This window comes from Monodelphis domestica, chromosome 3 (assembly GCF_027887165.1).
Source record: "Monodelphis domestica isolate mMonDom1 chromosome 3, mMonDom1.pri, whole genome shotgun sequence".
Classification (NCBI taxonomy): Eukaryota; Metazoa; Chordata; class Mammalia; order Didelphimorphia; family Didelphidae; genus Monodelphis; species Monodelphis domestica.
Window position 1 is genome coordinate 382,373,902 of NC_077229.1, and position 18,617 is coordinate 382,392,518.

General features: G+C 35.6%; 1 protein-coding gene across 2 annotated transcripts in view; it reads left to right on the forward strand.

Moving 5' to 3' along the window:
* DAP (death associated protein) overlaps positions 1-18,617 on the forward strand; it is an 81,185-nt gene that overhangs the window by 21,542 nt on the left and 41,026 nt on the right. The window contains exon 2 of one of the 2 annotated variants that reach the window (XM_016431421.2): positions 1,353-1,449. The exons of the other annotated variant lie outside the window; for it this stretch is intronic. Coding sequence (XP_016286907.1) covers positions 1,353-1,449 — 97 coding nt within the window. The remainder of the gene's footprint in view (positions 1-1,352; positions 1,450-18,617) is intronic. 2 annotated transcript variants of the gene reach the window in all.

Consider the following 18,617-nt stretch of genomic DNA (forward strand, 5'->3'; position numbering starts at 1 on the left):
GTAACTTTATGGCATCAATATTTCCTCAAGTAAGTAGTCTTCAAGGTTTTTGAGTTGGATAATATTCTCTTGGCTCTACATAATTTTTTCTTATTACAGCAACACCTGTAATAGGATTTTATTTTCTGAAAACTGCTTGGGTGTAACTTCCATGCCTTTTCTGATCCCTCTAGTTGTATACTCTCCCCCCAAAGTTAACCTCATACACAACTGTGTATATGTAGACTATAAAATCGTAGAGTGCATGGGATTCATGTAGTTATTAATGTTTATTGAATTGAAGAAAATTGAATTGTCCATACATTAGGAAGCTCACTATGGAATCAGTTAGGCAACATGTTCACTATTGAAACAAATCACTGTTAGGTGAAGAATAGACAGAATATATATATAGTTCACTGTAAGCCAGTAGGAATTCTAGGTAAAGATCCCATAAAGTTCTTTGAGGTAGGAAAGTTATGACTTTATCTTCTTATAGATGTTAATGAACCAAGCCTTAGTGGAAAAAGGATCATGTTCAGTGTTAGGAAATTATGTCATCAAGTCAATAAACACTTAATAAATGCTTTATATGTTCCTTATATTGTTAAGCCCAGGGAATTTAAGGAAAAATAATCCCTTTTTTCAAGAGGATCAGATTCTAGTGTGGGGACAACTTGTAAATAACTAGGTACATTCAAGATGTATAGAAGAATCTCAGGGGGGAAAGTACTATGAGAGAAATTAGCATTTTGCACAGTAATTAAGATCCATAATAAGCCCTTGGTTGTTTAAAGATTATGATAGTAGTGAAACTCTTGGCTATGATAATTGCCCTGTGTTCCTGCTGTTTCCAAATCCTGACCACCCAATGAGCATATGACACCAGACAAATCACAATTCTCTGAGTCTGTTTTCTTATCCATCAGAAAGGGATATTAATACTTGTACACTAACTGATAGGATTGTTGGGAAGATTGCAGTTTGTAGAATGTAAAGAGGTACAGAAAAGTGAGTTGTAGGGTACAAGGAGTACAGAATTGAAAGGAGAAATTACTTTCCCTAAGCCCTTTACAATATACCTTCCATTGATACTAAAAATGTTTGATAAGAAGACTGGAAAGGACTCTAGGCAAATTAAAGTGAACTAGATAGACCAAGGTGGACTAAGTGAAGGAAATATTGATTGGATACACATATCCTACTTCCATCTAACCTTCTGTAGTTAATGATTAGCACTGTTGTTTAATCCATCTACATGTAACCATTTGTTACTCAAAGTTTGCCAGGAAACTTTGTCTCATCTTCAGACATTCCTCAGGTTTGGCCCTTGCCCTCATTAATTAGACTTTTCCCATCTATTTTTATTTAAGTAAAAGCTGGTGGAATGAGAATTGTGCAGAAACACCCTCATGGTGGAGATGCTAAAGAAGAGAGGGATAAAGATGATCAAGAATGGGAAAGTACCAGGTGAGAATTTTTGTAACTTGTAAACATTTCATGGACAGCTTCTGTCTGGTTAAATATTAATACCTGTTATCCTTAAGTCCAACACCATAAATAATAGTGGCTATTTATGTGGAAGAGGAACTTCATGCAGTGTATTTTTTCTTCCCTCATCAGTAATGTGTGAAATTTTTGTTCCCAGTTAATTAAAAAGAGAAAAGCACATATTCTCAGTTCTTATAAAGAATAGTTTTCCTTTCATTCAGTCTAGACCCTGTCCTTCCATTTTACCAAGTCATAATCAATCTTATCACCGAAAGAGCTATTCCTCACAGTTTTAATCTCCAGAATACTTGAGTCAGGCTTCAAAAAATATGATGGCTCCTAACTGGTTATAGTGGGTATGAAAACTGGAAAATATTCATTATATACAACATAAAAACAACTCACATTATATATTCCATTTACTTATTTTTTTTATAGAAAATTGTTTATATGTCATTAGTCTAGTAAGCACAATTTAGGGGGAAGGAAATTAGGAGTTACCTATTAGATTTGGAAACATGATGGGTCTGCATATTTTTCTTTTTAACTGTAGGGTCATTAATATGAAAGTTCATCACAAAGTCTTGTTTTTATGAAAAACAGATTTCATGAAAATATTATAGCATATATCAGGTTTCCCAAAACTGTGCTTTAAAACATAAAGCCAGTGTCCACTCTGTTTAAGTTTACCTTAATAAGAAATTCCAACCAGAATTGGAAATACTGAGTCTTTATAAGCACTTTTTTTGTGACTAGTTACAATAAAATTAATACTTTGCCAATAAAGGATCTTGAGTTGTTTCTAATCCATCTGTATTTTGGTATCATTTTAAGTAGAATAAGTTATGTATCTTTTTTTTTTTTTAGTTTAACAGAGTCTGTGGAACTCAGAGATGATAATTTATTGGCACACTTAAAAAATACAAAGCAGCAACCCACTTATTTTCTTCCTATTGATTTTTTATGAGAAATACAAGATGTATGTATGGTGAACAATTTAAATAAATAGTCCAGTGGTTGAAAGATTGCTAAGGGAGAATGGAACACCCCAGCTCTCTCGATTTTAGCATCTTAATCATCTTGGAGATTTGGTTTCTTCAGAATGAAGTGCCTTGGAACAGAGCTGATGACAAACTATGTATTAGGTTATTTTTTGCCTCTTGCAACCAGGTCTTTATCTTTTTATAACAATTTCTCTATTGGGTTGAGTCAGACTCTTTTTCAGTGAATCTGTTAATCTCGTGAGTGTGACTCTTCATGCCAGTGATTTAATTTATAGTCTGTCCATGTCTCTTATTCTTTATGACTTTTGTTTTTATCTTCCTTTAAATCCTTCACAGAAAGGTATATCCAGTGTCATAGGAGTCTTTCTAGATCAATTAACAATATGAGGAGAGCTAGGCTGTTCAGGAACCCATTGATCAGGGTCTTACTTTAATTAAATCAGCAGCATGTACAAGGCAGACTTATAAACCATAGGATTCTTATACTGTAGGAAAAGATGTCAACACAAGTAGTTTTGGGAGTCCAGGGAATGAATCACTTAAAAAAAACAAACAAACAAACAAAAAAAATAACCTTTGATGATCTTTTTTGGCCCAGGTTTTGTGTTTGGATAGCTTAAATCCATCCCACCCCACCCCCCTTTTTTTCATCTCTTATTGATACCACTAGGCATTGTGTAGATTCTTCACTACAAATCTTTTTCATACTCTCAGGTCTCAAATTCCACTTTATTGAATTCTAAACTTTTGCATTTTTAGCAGGTCTTAGAAGATCAAAGCCCTCAATGTGACCTCACTCATTGATCCTTACCCTCCATCTCAGATATCTCTGTAATCTTTACTCCTCCTTTTCCTCTATTTAAATCTTCAAACCTATTTCCTCCTGTGTTTTCTAGGACTTTGCTCCTTCTATCATACCCTGATTGGGGGGTGGGGATGGGGTTGTTTTTTTAACATTTTTAATCTCTCTGTATCCTTTGGCTCTTTCTCCCCTGCAAATTAAATACTTACCAAAAAAAACCCCTTAACCTTGCTACCCTAAACCACCATCTAATTTCTTCCTTTTAATGCTTAATTTCTCTTCCTTATGAAAAAAATACTATTTACATTTATTATCCCTCACCATTAACTTAGGCAAGAATTAATCATCTATTTTTTAACTTCTGCCCCAAAGACTACTATATCTATTTTTTTAATGTCTCCAGTGGCCTAAACTACTTATCTACTTTTTTATAATCACTTTATAAAATACTTATAAGTCATTATTTTACAATCATTAAGTCTCTTTTCTTCTTGTCCTCCCTATAGAATTCAGCACTGTTGATCATATTAAGTATAGTGATGATGATTTTTTTTTTGGTCATTGATTCCCAGGGCACTATGTTTTTAAGTGCATGAGATTATAAAGGAGATGATTTATATTCAAAGACACTTATCAAAATACTTTTTTTTAAAAAGTCATGAATTGCAGCCTAAGAAAACCCCAAAAGAAAGAAATTATTTTAAACCTGCCAGTTTCCCAAAATCCTTCCCCTCCCCATCTTTATCAGATCTTTTCAAAAATGCATGAAGCAGCTCCCTCTCTCTACAACCATAAATAATTTTTGGTTTTCTTAATGACAGCAAATCTTAGTGCTGGACTTCTTAAGGAATAAAGTGAACCAGGTCCAGTATTCTTTCCAATGTGATATGTTAATTTGGTAACAAAATGAGTCAGGTCCTGTCCTACCATCCCTCTGATAGTCCCTTTAGCCTCACCCATAATTCCCCTTGGGAGGTGGTGGGGCAGTGTATTACCAACCAATTACCAAGAGGGATTAGTGCCTTGAGGGTGAGCCATTTAGGCTGACTCAGAGAAAGGCTTAGTAAAGTTGTGGGTGTCTGTGCTATTTGCCTTTGTTCCAGAGACTCCACCCAAATCCTGAGGAATTCATCTTCATCCCCAACTCAAATCTTCTGTGCTTGTAAGGGCTCTCTTGGTTTCAGAAATGGTCATGAATGTCCACCCCTGTCCAGTTTCTATCAAAGGAAAGGAACCCACAAAATGGCTATAATAAATAATTATAGAGTTAATTAATTTTAGAAATAGCATGTAGGAAATCTCAAAATATCAATATGTTTCTTGAACCAACCTTTCACTCTAAAGACATTCCTTTTCTCTACTACTCAGAAACAGTTGGCTTACATTTAAGACATCTCTTTGAGGTGGACATAACAAATGGTAATAAGAAAATAACCTTTTCCTATCATGTTAGAAACAACTCAAAAATCATATGGTCTTTGGTAAAAAATTTAAAAAGTAAGACTGAATTACTTGTTTCTTGATTTCAGTCAAGATAGTATTAAGTTTGAGTCTGAAAGTACTATGAAAATGTAGGAGTCAATTGCCTTAAGCATTGAAGTTGCCATTTTGCATTTATTCTTTTCATTCTTTTAGCTCAGGATGCCTTGCAGAAATCAGACTCATGAGAATACAGAGCAATTCTTTTTTTTTTTCATTTCTTTATAGGCTTTTTTCTTTTCCTTTAAAAAAAAGAAAAGAAAAATAGTATCAATAGTTGAGGTTTTGATTGGCAATTGCAACCGTTTACAGCTGCCCTGTACTGCAGTGCACTTATGAAGATGAACAGCTTTAATTACCATTGGGATTATGAATTCTAGAGAGTAGAATCAATCATTTTCAAAACCTTTTGTTATCACTGAAACTGTGTAATGGGTGGGTTTTCTGTTTAAATTTTATTTTAAAAGCTACTTAGATTAAGGGCACATAATCCTAGGATGCATACAATGCGGGGTTGACTGATATTTGGAGTTAAAAGTTTAAAGGAGGCATCAACATTTGATTTTTTTCTTATAGCAGAGTAATGCTTTGCTAGACTTTTAACTCAGCAGTAGCAGCACTGTGTTCTATTATTGGATACACTTCATGGTAATGTGAACTAGAATCCTAAAAAACTGAAGCGACATTTAGATGGAAGTTGGAACATAAACAGTGATTTTAGCAGTCCTCTTGGTTACAGTTTATTCTGAAAACAAAACAAAATAAAACCAAATACTGGTTTTAACACAACTATGACAGTTAAGCACTGACAAATCAGCTTGGTCTTCTTAGCCTATATGCCCAGAAATTGCACCTTGAAGTTATAAGACTGTGTTATTATCCATTTCATTAAACCATGCTGTGGAGTAGTCTTAATAGCACCATCAGGCTGTAGCCATCATCCCAGCTACCAGGCAATATGTTTATATGCTCAGGCTCAGGAGCCATTAGTCTTTTAAAAGGGATATCTCCTTTGTATTTTGTAGCTTAGAGATGAGCTGTTAATTCCTTGAGGATTCTTACCACTGGCATCCAGCACAAAGGGTTGGGGTCAGCCTTCCCCCATGCAAAAGCTGCTGAGCTTGGAGACCCCTGTCTTGGGTGATTCTGTCACATGTGCTATGGTCTGGATTTAGATGCTGGATGAACTTTAGAGCACTTTCTAGTGCTTAAGTTTCTTCCCTTTGAAAAAGGGACATCATTCTTGCCATCTGCTTACCTTCAAAAAACTACTGTATGCATTCATTCTTTCTGCAAGTATTTATTAGGCATCTGCTGTGCACCAGACACAGAAAACACAAAAATGAACATCCTTACCCTCAAAGATTTTATATTCTATTGGCAAAGGCAATGTGATAAATACAAGTTCACTGAAAAATCATTAAGAAGGACTGCAGGAATCAGGAAAGATGTCTTTTAGAATATGAATTTGAGGTTGAGCTAGGTTGATCCTAAGAGGTAGAGGAGAAGGAAATAGATTCAAGGAGTTGGGGGACATTAGGGTGGATCATCCCAAGTGAGAAACAATAGCAAGAATATCAGTTCAGAGATTAAGAAGGGAAGTTGTGCATAATAAAGTTCAAAAGGTAGGTGTGACCAAAGGAGCTCCTGGATATAAAGTCATAAAACCGAGATTCATACTCCATCTTGACTATATTTAGATGTATATGTGGCACACACAGTTGAACTCAGTGTTCTGTCTTTGGTCTAATTGGAGCAGAATACAGCCATACTATGAAATTTAGTTTTGTACATGGTTTTTCTTAATTCAGCATGTGATTGATTGCATTGCCTAGCTTGGCGGCCACATCATACTATTGGCTTATATTCATTCATTCCACTAAAACTCTCCGCATCTTTTTCAGATGAACTGCTCTCTAGCTATACTGGAGAGTTATGAAGATTTTTTTTTAAACTCAAGTATGACTTGAGATTTAACACAAATAAAATCTTCATATTAGCTAGTTTTGTGCTGCTTCCAAGGTTGACAAGCATGTGACCTGTGACTTTATCTAAGTCATGGAGAAAAATGTGAAGCAGAGATTCCCCGAGGCATCACTAAAGAGTCCTACATTGACATTTAGACAGCGAAGTGAATGTGAAGACAGTGTCAGACTTGGGAGTCAAGAATACCTGAGTTCAAATTCTGCTGCAGAGATTTGTGACCCTGTGCAAGGATTTTAGACTCGGTTATCTTATCTGTAAAATAAAGACATCACAAGTACCTCACAGGGTAGTGGGGATCAGATAAGATAACCTGTTAAGCACATGGCAACCTTAATTTATTATACAAATGCTACTAGTCATGAATCATTGATGACTCTTGTTGGGTCTGTTTATTTAATTAGTTCATAATCTACCTAATTGTACTGCCAACGTAATAATATCAACAACAAGCTTGTATATAGCATATTAAGGTTATCAAATACTTATGTATTTTATATAGAACTGCAGAATGAAAAATTTTGTATGTAAACTATATTTGTTGTTTGCCCTGATCTTTCGGGCTGGCATTTTTTCTTGTTTTGTAGGGAACTTCTAGCATAGAAACTTCCTCTAACAATGCAGATTGTTAACTAATTTGTAATTTTTAGTCTTAGGGCCTTATCTGTGGACACTGAGAGGTTAACTAACTTGTCTATGGTCATACAACTACCATACTGGAGGCAAGACTTGAACCCACGTCATCCTGGCTCCTAAGTGGACCACGTAGGTGACATAGTTAAAGTATTGGTCATGAAACCAAAAAGACCTGTGTTCAAATTTGGCCTCAAGATACTAACTGTGTATGACCTGGGTAAGTTATTTAACCCTGTTTGCCTCAATTCTTCATCTGTAAAATAGGGATTATACTAGCACCTCCTTAGAAGGGTTGTTATGAGGATCAAATGAGTTAATAATTGTAAAGTGCTCAGCACAGTCCCTGGCATGTTGTAGGTGCTACATAAATGCTTATTTCTCTTCCTCCCCATGCCACACTTTTATATTTATGCTGTTATCAATTTCTTACCCTTATCTCCATTTTCTTTTTAAAATCTTATGTGGGGAGGGGGGAATGGAAATTAAGATATAAGTTGTTGCTGAGAGCCTGTAATCTCTTTAGAAAACTGCATCTTTTGCATGAGGACATGGATCACTCAGATCTGAAAGAAACCTCAGAGGCCACCCAGTCAAATCCCCCTCTTCTTGACTTATTTAGTATCATGCTGGTAATAAAGTGAGCTCTAAACCCAGATCTTCTGATTCCAGAGGAAATTCCCTTTCTGCTATACCCTATTATCTCATCTATATTACCTGTAGTCTGTATAATTACAAATTTGTAAAATGTATCATTTAATAATGTTTTATCTGTAAAATTGGTCTAAATCTCTAAGATAACTTCCATATCAAAAATGCTAGTTACCATAGAGAAAAGTAGTTAAGTAGACCAACCCAAGCTCAAGCATAATCAGTTGGCTAGTCAGAAGCCAGAATATTGAGGAGATTGCATAGAATGGCACTGTGGTAGATATTATTAAAAGAAAAATAGAAGAACTGGGTGGGAAAGGAAAGAATGGGGAAAGTAGAAGAAAAGAGGTACATTAGAAGAAAGATTAATCCTCTGCCTTCAGGAAGCTTATGATCCTTTGAGATTTTGCAACATAAAAAACAAAGTGGTAACACAGTACTATGTAGGTTTCAGATAACTACAAAGCACTGGAATATAAAACAGCACTAGAAGAATTTAAGAGATTTAGATGGAGACCAAGTAAACTGGGAGTCTCTGTATGGTCTATGCATGTCTTCAGTAAAATAATATTGGAGATGCAGACTACATGTTTTAGACTTCTAAGTATAAAGTAATAGTCTGTATTCTTGGAGTTCATATAACTGACTTTTCATCACTTAAATGACTTATTGATGCTTTTTTGTCTTTGTATCAGTCATTTCTGGAGAACTCCTCTTTATTTCAGACTGAATTTTCTTTTAACAAAATGGGGGAAAGCCATAAACATTTCATGGAGGGACCTCATCTGACAATGTATATAACAGTTTGCCTTAGTCATTCCCCCCTTTTCTACCATAAGGAGAAGGATAGGTTTCATTAATTGCTCTACTAGTTGGTCACTGCTATTTTGATTATTTAGACTTTACCTTCTTTAGTGATCCTTTTGTTTATTGTGTTTGCTTTTGTGTACATGTGTTATTCTTTTGGCTATTCTTATTTCACTCTGCATTGGTTCATATAAATCCCAAGTTTCTCATTAACACAGTAATATTCTATTGTGTTCATAAACTGTGCTTTTCTGTTTTGTTTTGTTTTGTTTTAGCAGTTCTCCAATTAATGAGTCACCACTTCTTTTTTAGCAGTAGAAAATACATGGGCTATTACTGGATAACATAATATAGTGCTACACATTTAGTAAATTGGTGCTCAGTGGAAGGTTTTCCATTGGTGACCTCTCAGAGTTTGCATTTTAAAACTTTTGTTCTGTGTGTATCCTTAAATGTATAAATATTTGTTCTAAAGCTTCTTGTTTTGGGTATCTTAGTAATATTGTGTTATAGTAAAATTGTGTATCATTTGGAAAATTTTTTGCCAGATTGCCACAGGAATATAAGGTATAATATATACCCTCTGACACCCTCAGTTGTCTTAGACAAAGTAGCAGCTATTTAGCATTGATGTAAATTTGTACTGTATCTGTAGACTATCCTGATTTCTGTTGTCTCTGGAGAAAGACTTGAAATCTGGCAGGTAGTGAATTAAAGCCTACCCACAGAGTGATAGAGCATATGGGCATCCATATGTCAAAAGTGCCTGGCTGGACTCTTTTAATTCAAGGGTGAGAAAGAAAGTGGTTAAAGCCCCTTGGCTTTCCAGGGATGTCTGTTACTATTAGGTAATGGGCTTTGATACTGTATTTGTAGTACATCTGTTCTTTCTTCATTCAAAACCAGTAGAGGAACCAGGTGTGATTTATTAGCTCCCAAAATCCTTCCCCCTCCCCCAAAACAGATTTAGGAAATGGTGCTCTCAATTTTTGTTTGTTTGTTTTTCCCTAATATTAAAAAATAATTTGATATAAACAAAAAAAAAACGCTTTTACTTAAAATCTTCTCTCCCAAATTAATCTCAAGTTTCATAGTAGGTATTCCATATATATTTTTTCATTGACCCATCTTTTGGCTGGAATGAGTTCTGTCTTTGGACTTAGTAAATTATTATTTTCAAGCAACTGAAGAAACATGTGCTATTAGTGAGAGATTCACAGCATTACAAGATATTAGAAATGGAATGGAGCTTATTAACCATTGTAACAGCTTAGGAGCCCCTCAACAATTTATATGTGGGTCTACCAGATAAATTTATTCTCAGATTCAGGATACTCAATTTTGTGGGTATAAATTTCTTCAGGACTCTATAGTCATGAGTTTTTGCCAATGTATTTACTTTTGCTAATCAGCTAGAGGACAGAATCTGTTTAAAGCTAAAGAACTTAATGAAGTAGCATAGTAAGGAAAGCCACAATAAAAATTTCCTTCATAAACTTAGATGACATTTTTCCATAAATGCACATCATCAGTAGCTAGAATACACAGATAAAACATATGGAAGGGCACACACAGGAACATGTGTAGCCAGAATATATGAGTAGAATGTCTGCAGCACAGCAAGGCCTCTAATGTCTTCTATTAGCATTGAATTATATGCTCTTACTTGGCCTACTCCAACATTGGTGAACGTTTATGTGCCCAAACTGCACCTTCAAGCTGGGTGTGAGGGCCCCCTCCCCCCCCATTACCCCAGAGAGAGCAGAGGGAGGAAGTGCCCCCTTTGGTCAGCTGGACAAAGGGGTGGGGCATGCAAAAAAAATGTTTTCAGGTGCTGGGAAGAGCAGGAGGGGAGCAGCTCCCTCTCCACTGCCAGACTGACACACATGGCAATACTTTGCCCATGCTAGCCTACTCACTGATGGGCTCAGATAACATGCAATCTCTGCCAAGTGCACACAGCCTCAAGCAGACATGGAGCTCATGTGTGGAGTGACTGGGAGTATGGATACATCATGTTAAAACTGCATGCATCATCACTTGACCTCTGGTCTTATGATCTATTCCACTGGGTCCAGTTCTGTGTAATTTCTCTTTGCTTTCAGGCAAACTGGATGCCTTTTGCTAACTTCCTGGTCACCAAGAGTATTCTGACTTAGGGCTAGAAATTCCTTTGTACATCAGACATTGTCTATTTCTAGTCATGCCTCATTCCCCCCATACTCTGGAAAACAGAACAGATACAATCTTGATAGTTCCAGAATATTCTAAATACTCTGAGATCATCACTGTTCTTTTGTATATTATTTATATTTATGTAAATCTAAATTTTCTCTTGGAAGGACGAGTTAAAATTTTTATAACTGCAATTTTTAGAAAACTACTCATGATTTTAAAATACATTAGATAGAGGTAGCTGGGTAGCATAGTGGCTAAAGCATCAGGCCTAGAGTCAGGAGGATCTGAATTCAAATGTGGTCTCAGACACTTCCTTGCTATGTGGCCCTAAGCAAGTCGCTTGACCCCAATTGCCTAGCCCTTGCCATTCTTAGACTTGATGCTAAGACAGAAGGTAAGAATTTAAACCAAGCAGTTGTACACAAGAGACTAAAGCTTTTTTCTTAGGAGCAGAGCTTTTGAAGTAAATCACTCAACAAAGTCACAGAATGTTAGAATTGGAAAGACCTTAGTAATCTAATATCTTCTGTAGTTCTTTTCCTTTTACTGAGGTCCAAAGAAGTGCAATGACCAAACATTCCTTACACTAACTCATCTAATTCCATTTGTCTTCTTTTTTGTCGTTGAATTCTGAGTCCCTGGCATAGTGCCTGGCCCATTACAGTCATTTATTTGGAGGTAAGTACCTTGGGGGCAAGGTGGCATTTTACTCTAAGTCCTTAATGTTGATGGTGCATTATACTTAGATCAGCCATTAGTTAAGATGGAGGAATGCCTCACTACTCCTCAAATAGGAAGGCCACATGATTTTTTTTTACAAAAAGGAACTTAAAAGAAGAAACCTTTATTTAAACTATACAGGGATAAGAAATTTTGTGCTCATCCTAACACCTAACTTATCTGATGTCTAGTTATGATATGGTTGTATAGGTTGTTTTCCTCTCCATTTAAAAAAATATATATACTTTTTGTTCTCTAAAACTGAACAAAATGTTAGTAACAGTTTTGGGGCAGCAAATGCTTCCTGTCTCTATGAGAATGATGTTTTTGTTTTTGCTTTTTACATGAAATTTTTCTAGGCCAGAACTGAACATTTTTCCCCCCAGTAAACTTTGACCTATTGTAGAAGGATATCATTCATCCTATTGAATTTACAACCACAGTGCCTTTTAATTGGTCCTTGGAGAAGAACTAGTTTAGTAGATGAAATCATTGCTACTATAAAAAAGAGATTTACAGCCATTTGTGGACTCTTTAATAGCCAAATAAATCTTGTCCACCTGGCATCTTCTTGAGGGGTAGGTTTTATCCAACCTTTAACAAAGAATGAAAGAGAATTTCTGACAACAGCAACTAACATTTCTATTTAGTGGTGTATTTTTTTTAATAATTAGATGCTTTTAGTACAAGCTTATTTAAGAGAAGCCTCAATCTCCACTTAATCTCATGTAATATGGGAAATGTAATTTTTTTTTCTCCACGGATTGCTGAATTCAGACTCAAGGTTTCTAAGCATCTGTCAAAGGGAATCTGTACTCTTATTAAATAGCCACTGGCTTACACTTATGCAGCCCCTCAACTCTCAGCTCTTCAGAGACACATCTGTTTTAATTCTAAAAGTAGACAAGGAAAAATTGAAATATTTGGAGGAAAGACAAAACACAGATGATTATTCGGAGCTATGATACTTGGTCTTTATATATAACAATGTATTTTCAATTTAAAGAATTTGGATAGAAATTAGAGGCAAGCTTTGAGCTTAGAAATTACAACAAATAAATTTTCTGAAGGCAGCTAGAAGTAAAGGAAATCAAACCAGAAAAGTTGAAATTAAAGGAAGTAGGAGTAGCATTGCAAACCCATGATTCATTTCTGCTAAATTTATGGTGGTTTTAATTGGCAAGGGAAATGAGTCTTAAATGTAGGAAGGGAAGGGTGGCACAGATTCTACTGAAGAAAGAATTTGTATTCTGTAATGCCAAAGATTTTAGAGGTGATTACAGAGCAAAAAAAGTAAGATTTTTTTCATCTGTGGCAAAACTAAGCTAATGGCATATTCTTTATTTTAAAATGCTATGAAAAGGGGGGTTAAAATTTACTCAAGAGGAAGGGAAAAGAGATGGATGAGAAAATAGGAGTAACTTTACTGTAAACTTTTAAAAACCCTCCAAGTTGATATCCTCATGTAACTGAATTTGCCATCATTGGGTGAAAGATGATTATAAATCTAAGAGAAGCTGCCAAGATATGGCAGTGGGATGTCTATGAATTGTTCTTTTCCCTGTGAGTCATTAGTGAATCAGCTGCCCCTAGGGCATCATGGGACAAGGGGGGAGAGACATTTTTAGGCATCACTTATGAAAAATAAGGCAATGAGATTCTAACTCTTCTCGGGGTTAAAAAAGAAAATTCTATGGCATATTTATATGAGTACTAAAGCTAAAAATCCAGAAAGTCCAACTAGTCTTCTTTTGAGTACATCTAGCTCCCAGTTAGTCTAGCATGTTTTTCCATCTCTTAATTGCTATATTCTTGCTTTCCTGAGACTAAGAATGGTCTAAAAGAAAAAGGCTACTTATTAGGATCAACCTAAAGCCATAGTATTTAAAACTTTAAAGGACCTTAGAAATCTTCTGTATCTTTATGAAATGAGATAATATGTGTAAAGTACTTTTGCAAAGCAACTTTATACATGTTTACTATTATTTTTGTTATATTCTAGAATGCTTATTTTATAAATAGAGTATTTAAGTTTCAAAGAAGTTAAAAATGATTATTCAATACCCCAGAGGTAGTAAAAGCCCACATAGTGTTTCTATTGGGTTTAAATCCCACTTGTCATTGCTTTCTAGAAGTATGACCTTAGGAAAAACATTTAAGTCTCAGTTTCCTTACCTGTACAATGAGAATGATGGTATTGAGCCTACCTAATACATAGGATTGTTTTGATAATAAAATTTGACAATAAATGTAAGAGCAGTTTGGAAGAAATATAGAGATCAATGGAATAGAAATTTTATGTATTTAATAATATCTTTTATATGATCAGCTCTGTGAAGAATAGAAAATATGGATGAGGCAGTTCTTATTCTTAAGGATCTTAAAATATCCTACAAACCCATTCATTACTCAATGAGTTTGCACACCACTGCTATTTGAAGTAGATCCTACATATGTTTTATATCAGTCATTTTAGGTTTCATTAGAATTGCTTTTGCTATATTCTTGAAACTTTTTAACTTAATGATTTTTTTACTTGAAATTATTATGTTTTGCCATTCTTGAGATGGTGAGAAAAAGGAGAGGAAGGGGCTTCCTACGTTATGTAGTTTGTTGAACAAACCTTTTAAAAATGTTTTATTGGTGCATTTTTTTATAGCATTGAACAAGTCTTGTTGGCTTATTCTTTAGTACATAGGAAAAACGTATACCATTTATATTTTTGCTTTTGCTGTAGTGATTCTTAAATGGACATCTAGCAATTGAAGTCTTGTAACAGACATCCTTAAGAAGCTAGGAAAGATTTCTGTCTTGTTTTTATACTATCTTTAGGAGTCAACATTGAAGATGTCATAACTCAGCATTGTAATGAGGACTATAACGGAGTATAATGAAATACATAGCCAACTCCAACCTTGGGTTTTTAATGAGAGGGGAAATTATTTTACACATTTATTCTCTACTTAACCCAAAGTTGGCTATAGCACTTGTCAGTGTAAAATCCTAAGTATTTAGGCAGATCAGTCTGGTGGGTTTTTTCTTTGATAAAAATATGCTTAAGAAATAGATTTCTAGGGGGGCAGCTGGGTAGCGTTAGTGGATTGAGAGTCAGGCCTAGAGACAGGAGGTCCTAGGTTCAAATTTGACCTCAGATACTTCCCAGCTGTGTAATCCTGGACAAGTCACTTGACCCCCAGTTGCCTAGCCCTTACCACTCTTCTGCCTTGGAACAGTATTGATTTCAAGACAGAAGGTAAGGGTTTTTAAAAAAAAAGAAAGATTTCTATTTTGTCCCATGAATAAGCCTTCTTAGTAATAATTTAACAACTTTGGCCTTTTCTTCCCATCAAAGATACTCAGAGAATAAACTTAAGGAAGTATAGGATGGTGGAAAGCATGCTTGATTTGGAGTCAGAGCCCAAGTTCAGGTCCTGGCTTTGGTACTTCCAGCTTTGGTATTAATGAGGAGTGTTAACTAAATGTCCCCTAAGCTCCCTTCCAATTCCCTACCTATGATCCTCTGATGTAGAGAGGTAAAAACTAGGCATGCCATGAAAGAGGTCTTGGATGATTAGGAGTCTCAAAACATCTCTGTGAGGTCTAAGATCCTATAGTCTTAATTATAGAGTTGAAGAAGTGAAGTGATTGTCTGAAGGTCATAGCCCCCACTATGAAAAAAAAAACAGCATAATTTAACCAAAAGATCATTGGATCGAGAGGCAGAAAACAATGGTTTTAGTCTTGTCTCTCTCAACTAATTGTGTGACCTTTGGGGAAATTATTTCTCTCTGCAGCTAAGGTTCCCCACCCCCCCATCTTTCTATCCAATCTATGAAGTCAAGGGCATTGTACTCATTTGTTATCTCATATCCCTTCAAAGCCTAAAATTCTATGATTTCCACATTCTGATAAATGTACAATAATTAGTTTTCCTTTTTTCAAGGATGCTAGCATTTTTTATCACATACTATATTTTTTTTATGACATGTCTAATGGTAATTGCTGTTCCTTAAAAAGAAAGTCATCTTTCCTGGAGGAAAAGAAGGAAGCTGCTGTATAAATCTTTATTTCCTTGGCATTGACATTTCGTCCAGAGGCAGCAACTTGGCTTTGGCACTGGCTAAAGTATAAAGACATATAAAAAGGATTTTTTGGTACTTCAAACATCGAATGTCTTCGATGCACAGCTTCTGTGATTGAATTCAGTTACATAGGCACTTTCCTAACTTCAGTTCTTAAGGGATGGTTGGGAATACTAACTTTTGAAAAGAATAAAGTGTAAAGGGTTTTTAAATGTGGGAAGGAGATAGTCCATAGTAGATGCTGGGTATCCCTCATAAGGAACAGACATTTCTCCCTAAGCAATTTTCATATAAATTGTTATCAAACAAATGTGTTTCTTTTGCACAGGTGTGACCTAGCATAACCTAGTTATTCTATTCTATTCTAATTGCCCTAGTTATGTAATTGAAGATAAACAGGTATTTATGAAGTGTGAAGACTGTTCCCAAAAGGGCATTTTCTTTTAACCCCACCCAATCCAGTCTTTGTTTTGCCTAAAACAAATACATAAATGGTTTCCTGAAAAGTGTAAATAGGAATTTTCTAAATCAATGCTAATTTTTTTCTACTGACTTAAGTTTGATTTGACAGCTTTTGTGTGTGTGTGTTTTCATTTTATTTAGTCTTCCTTTTGCCATGGAATGGGAGGGGCACTTCTAACACTTATGCTTTTAAGTTTCTCTGTCCCCTCTGCTCTCTCCATTTCCCCTTGGCTGTCTCTGTCAAATGGTTAATGATCTGTAAAGAAACACTGAAACACATTAGGAGAACTGTTTCCTAGAGGAACTACCGGGAGGGTTATCAGACTTTCTGAAATTGGGGCACAGCAGTATGTAAAGTGGGGAAATATTGAACAGTTGGTAAGAGATAGAGGGGAGCAGCAGAAAGAGTGAGAATGCTTGTTTATGCTTGGAGAATGTGCAGAAGAGCAATGTATGTGTTTGCTAAAACTGAGCAGGCTGTATTATCCAGGGACTGGCTGCCTGTCAGGTCTAATTTGAGATCATCAAATTAATTGTTACACATGACACACTGACATGTAAGAAAAGTGATAAATACCACTGTAGGCTTTTCCCTGTTAAAATTCCCTAGTTAGTTTACATGGCAGGAGAAGGGAAGAATGAACAGAACATGACAGCCAGTCGTAGTTCATCCACTTACAAAGTGGAAATGGTCCTGCTTTTCTGAGTGACCTTGATCAACCTGCATTTTCCAGAAATCGCTATTCGTCCTCTTTTTCCTTAAATATTCTGTTTCTATTCCATATTTATTGGTGACGTTAATAAATCAACAAGCATTTATTAAGTACCTATTCTTTGCAAAACACTGTAAAAGTCCCTGCACTCCACAGGCTCTGTTATAGGAATATCTGCAGTGGAAAGTTTTCACACCGAGTTCTCCTACACAGATGAAAGTACAGGTCTGGACAAAAAAAAATCTATATAGAGGTGTTACCACAGTCCTCCCATGAAATGTTAGTTCTTTAGGAACTCTTCCTGTTAAAAATCTCACAAGATTCTGCTTTCCCAAGTTTCTTGAGGCCCTCAAGATTCCACTACCTCTCTTCATTGATAGAAAAACGACTCTCACTTGAATGTCCTCACAGGACAAGATTGAAGGTGAAATTTTGCAAACTTCACCTCCAAGTCCTTTGCCATTACTTACTTTTAGTGAAGGAAAGAAAAGGGTAAATAAGCATTTATATAGTGCCAGATACTGTGCTAAACAATTGTATCTCATTTTATCTTCACAATAACCCTGGAAAGTAGATGCTTTTATTATTCCTATTTTACAGTTGAGGAAACTGAATCAAATAGAGACTGACCTGCCCAAGGTAACATAGCCAGGACATATTTGAGATTGTATTTGAACTCAGATCTTCCTTACTCCAGAACAGCATTCTATCAACTAACACCTAGCTGTCTAAAGAGAAGAGGGCCATCATTTTCCCTTCTCTAATCCTTTATAATTTGACTTCCATGCCTATGATTCTTTCATAACTATTAGCTTCTCCAACAACCTTTCAATCATTAGATCCAATGGCATTTGATCACAGAGACTGTACTTTCTTAATTTTTTTCTCTCTAGAATTATCTTGACTTCTTCAAGAAAAGCCTAAGGTTCCTCTTTTCAATTTTCTGTTCCATACAATTGCTTTGTAGCCTTATTTTATTCCTTTTCCTCTTGTTTTACCTCCTCCCCAATATGGTGATATGATATGATATGATCTTTGAAGACATGGAATGTTTTCACAGAATTTGGCTGGGGGAGGCAGGGACCTCAGTCTTCTAGGCTAACCCATATCCAAAAGAAATCTCTACTGTAACAATACTGACCAGTAATTATTCAGCCTCTGCTTGAATAAGTAAATAAATCTCTCCCACCTTTCAAGGCAGCACATTTCACTTTTGTACAGCTCTAATAATTAGCAAGTTTTACCTGAAGTCAAGCCAAAATTTTGCCCTTTCAGCTTCCATTCATTGCTTTTGCTTCTTTTCAAACCAAACGGCAAGTCTTATCTCTCTTTCATTTGACAGCCCTATACACTTGAAGACAGTTATCATATCTCCAAGTCCTCTCCAGACTTAATATCCCCAGTACCTTGAGTTGATTCTCATTTGATGTGAATTGAATTCTCATCAGTATCCTAGTTGTCTTAATCTTGATTATGATTTCATTATATTATAATGGTTGAATATAATAAGTCTCCAGTCTGTCAGAGACCTTAAACTGTGGTATCTAAAACTGAACACCCACAGGAGTAGACAAATATCAGATAGGGACATTGCCTCTGGGGAATCAGTAATATTGTTGAAAACATTGGGGAG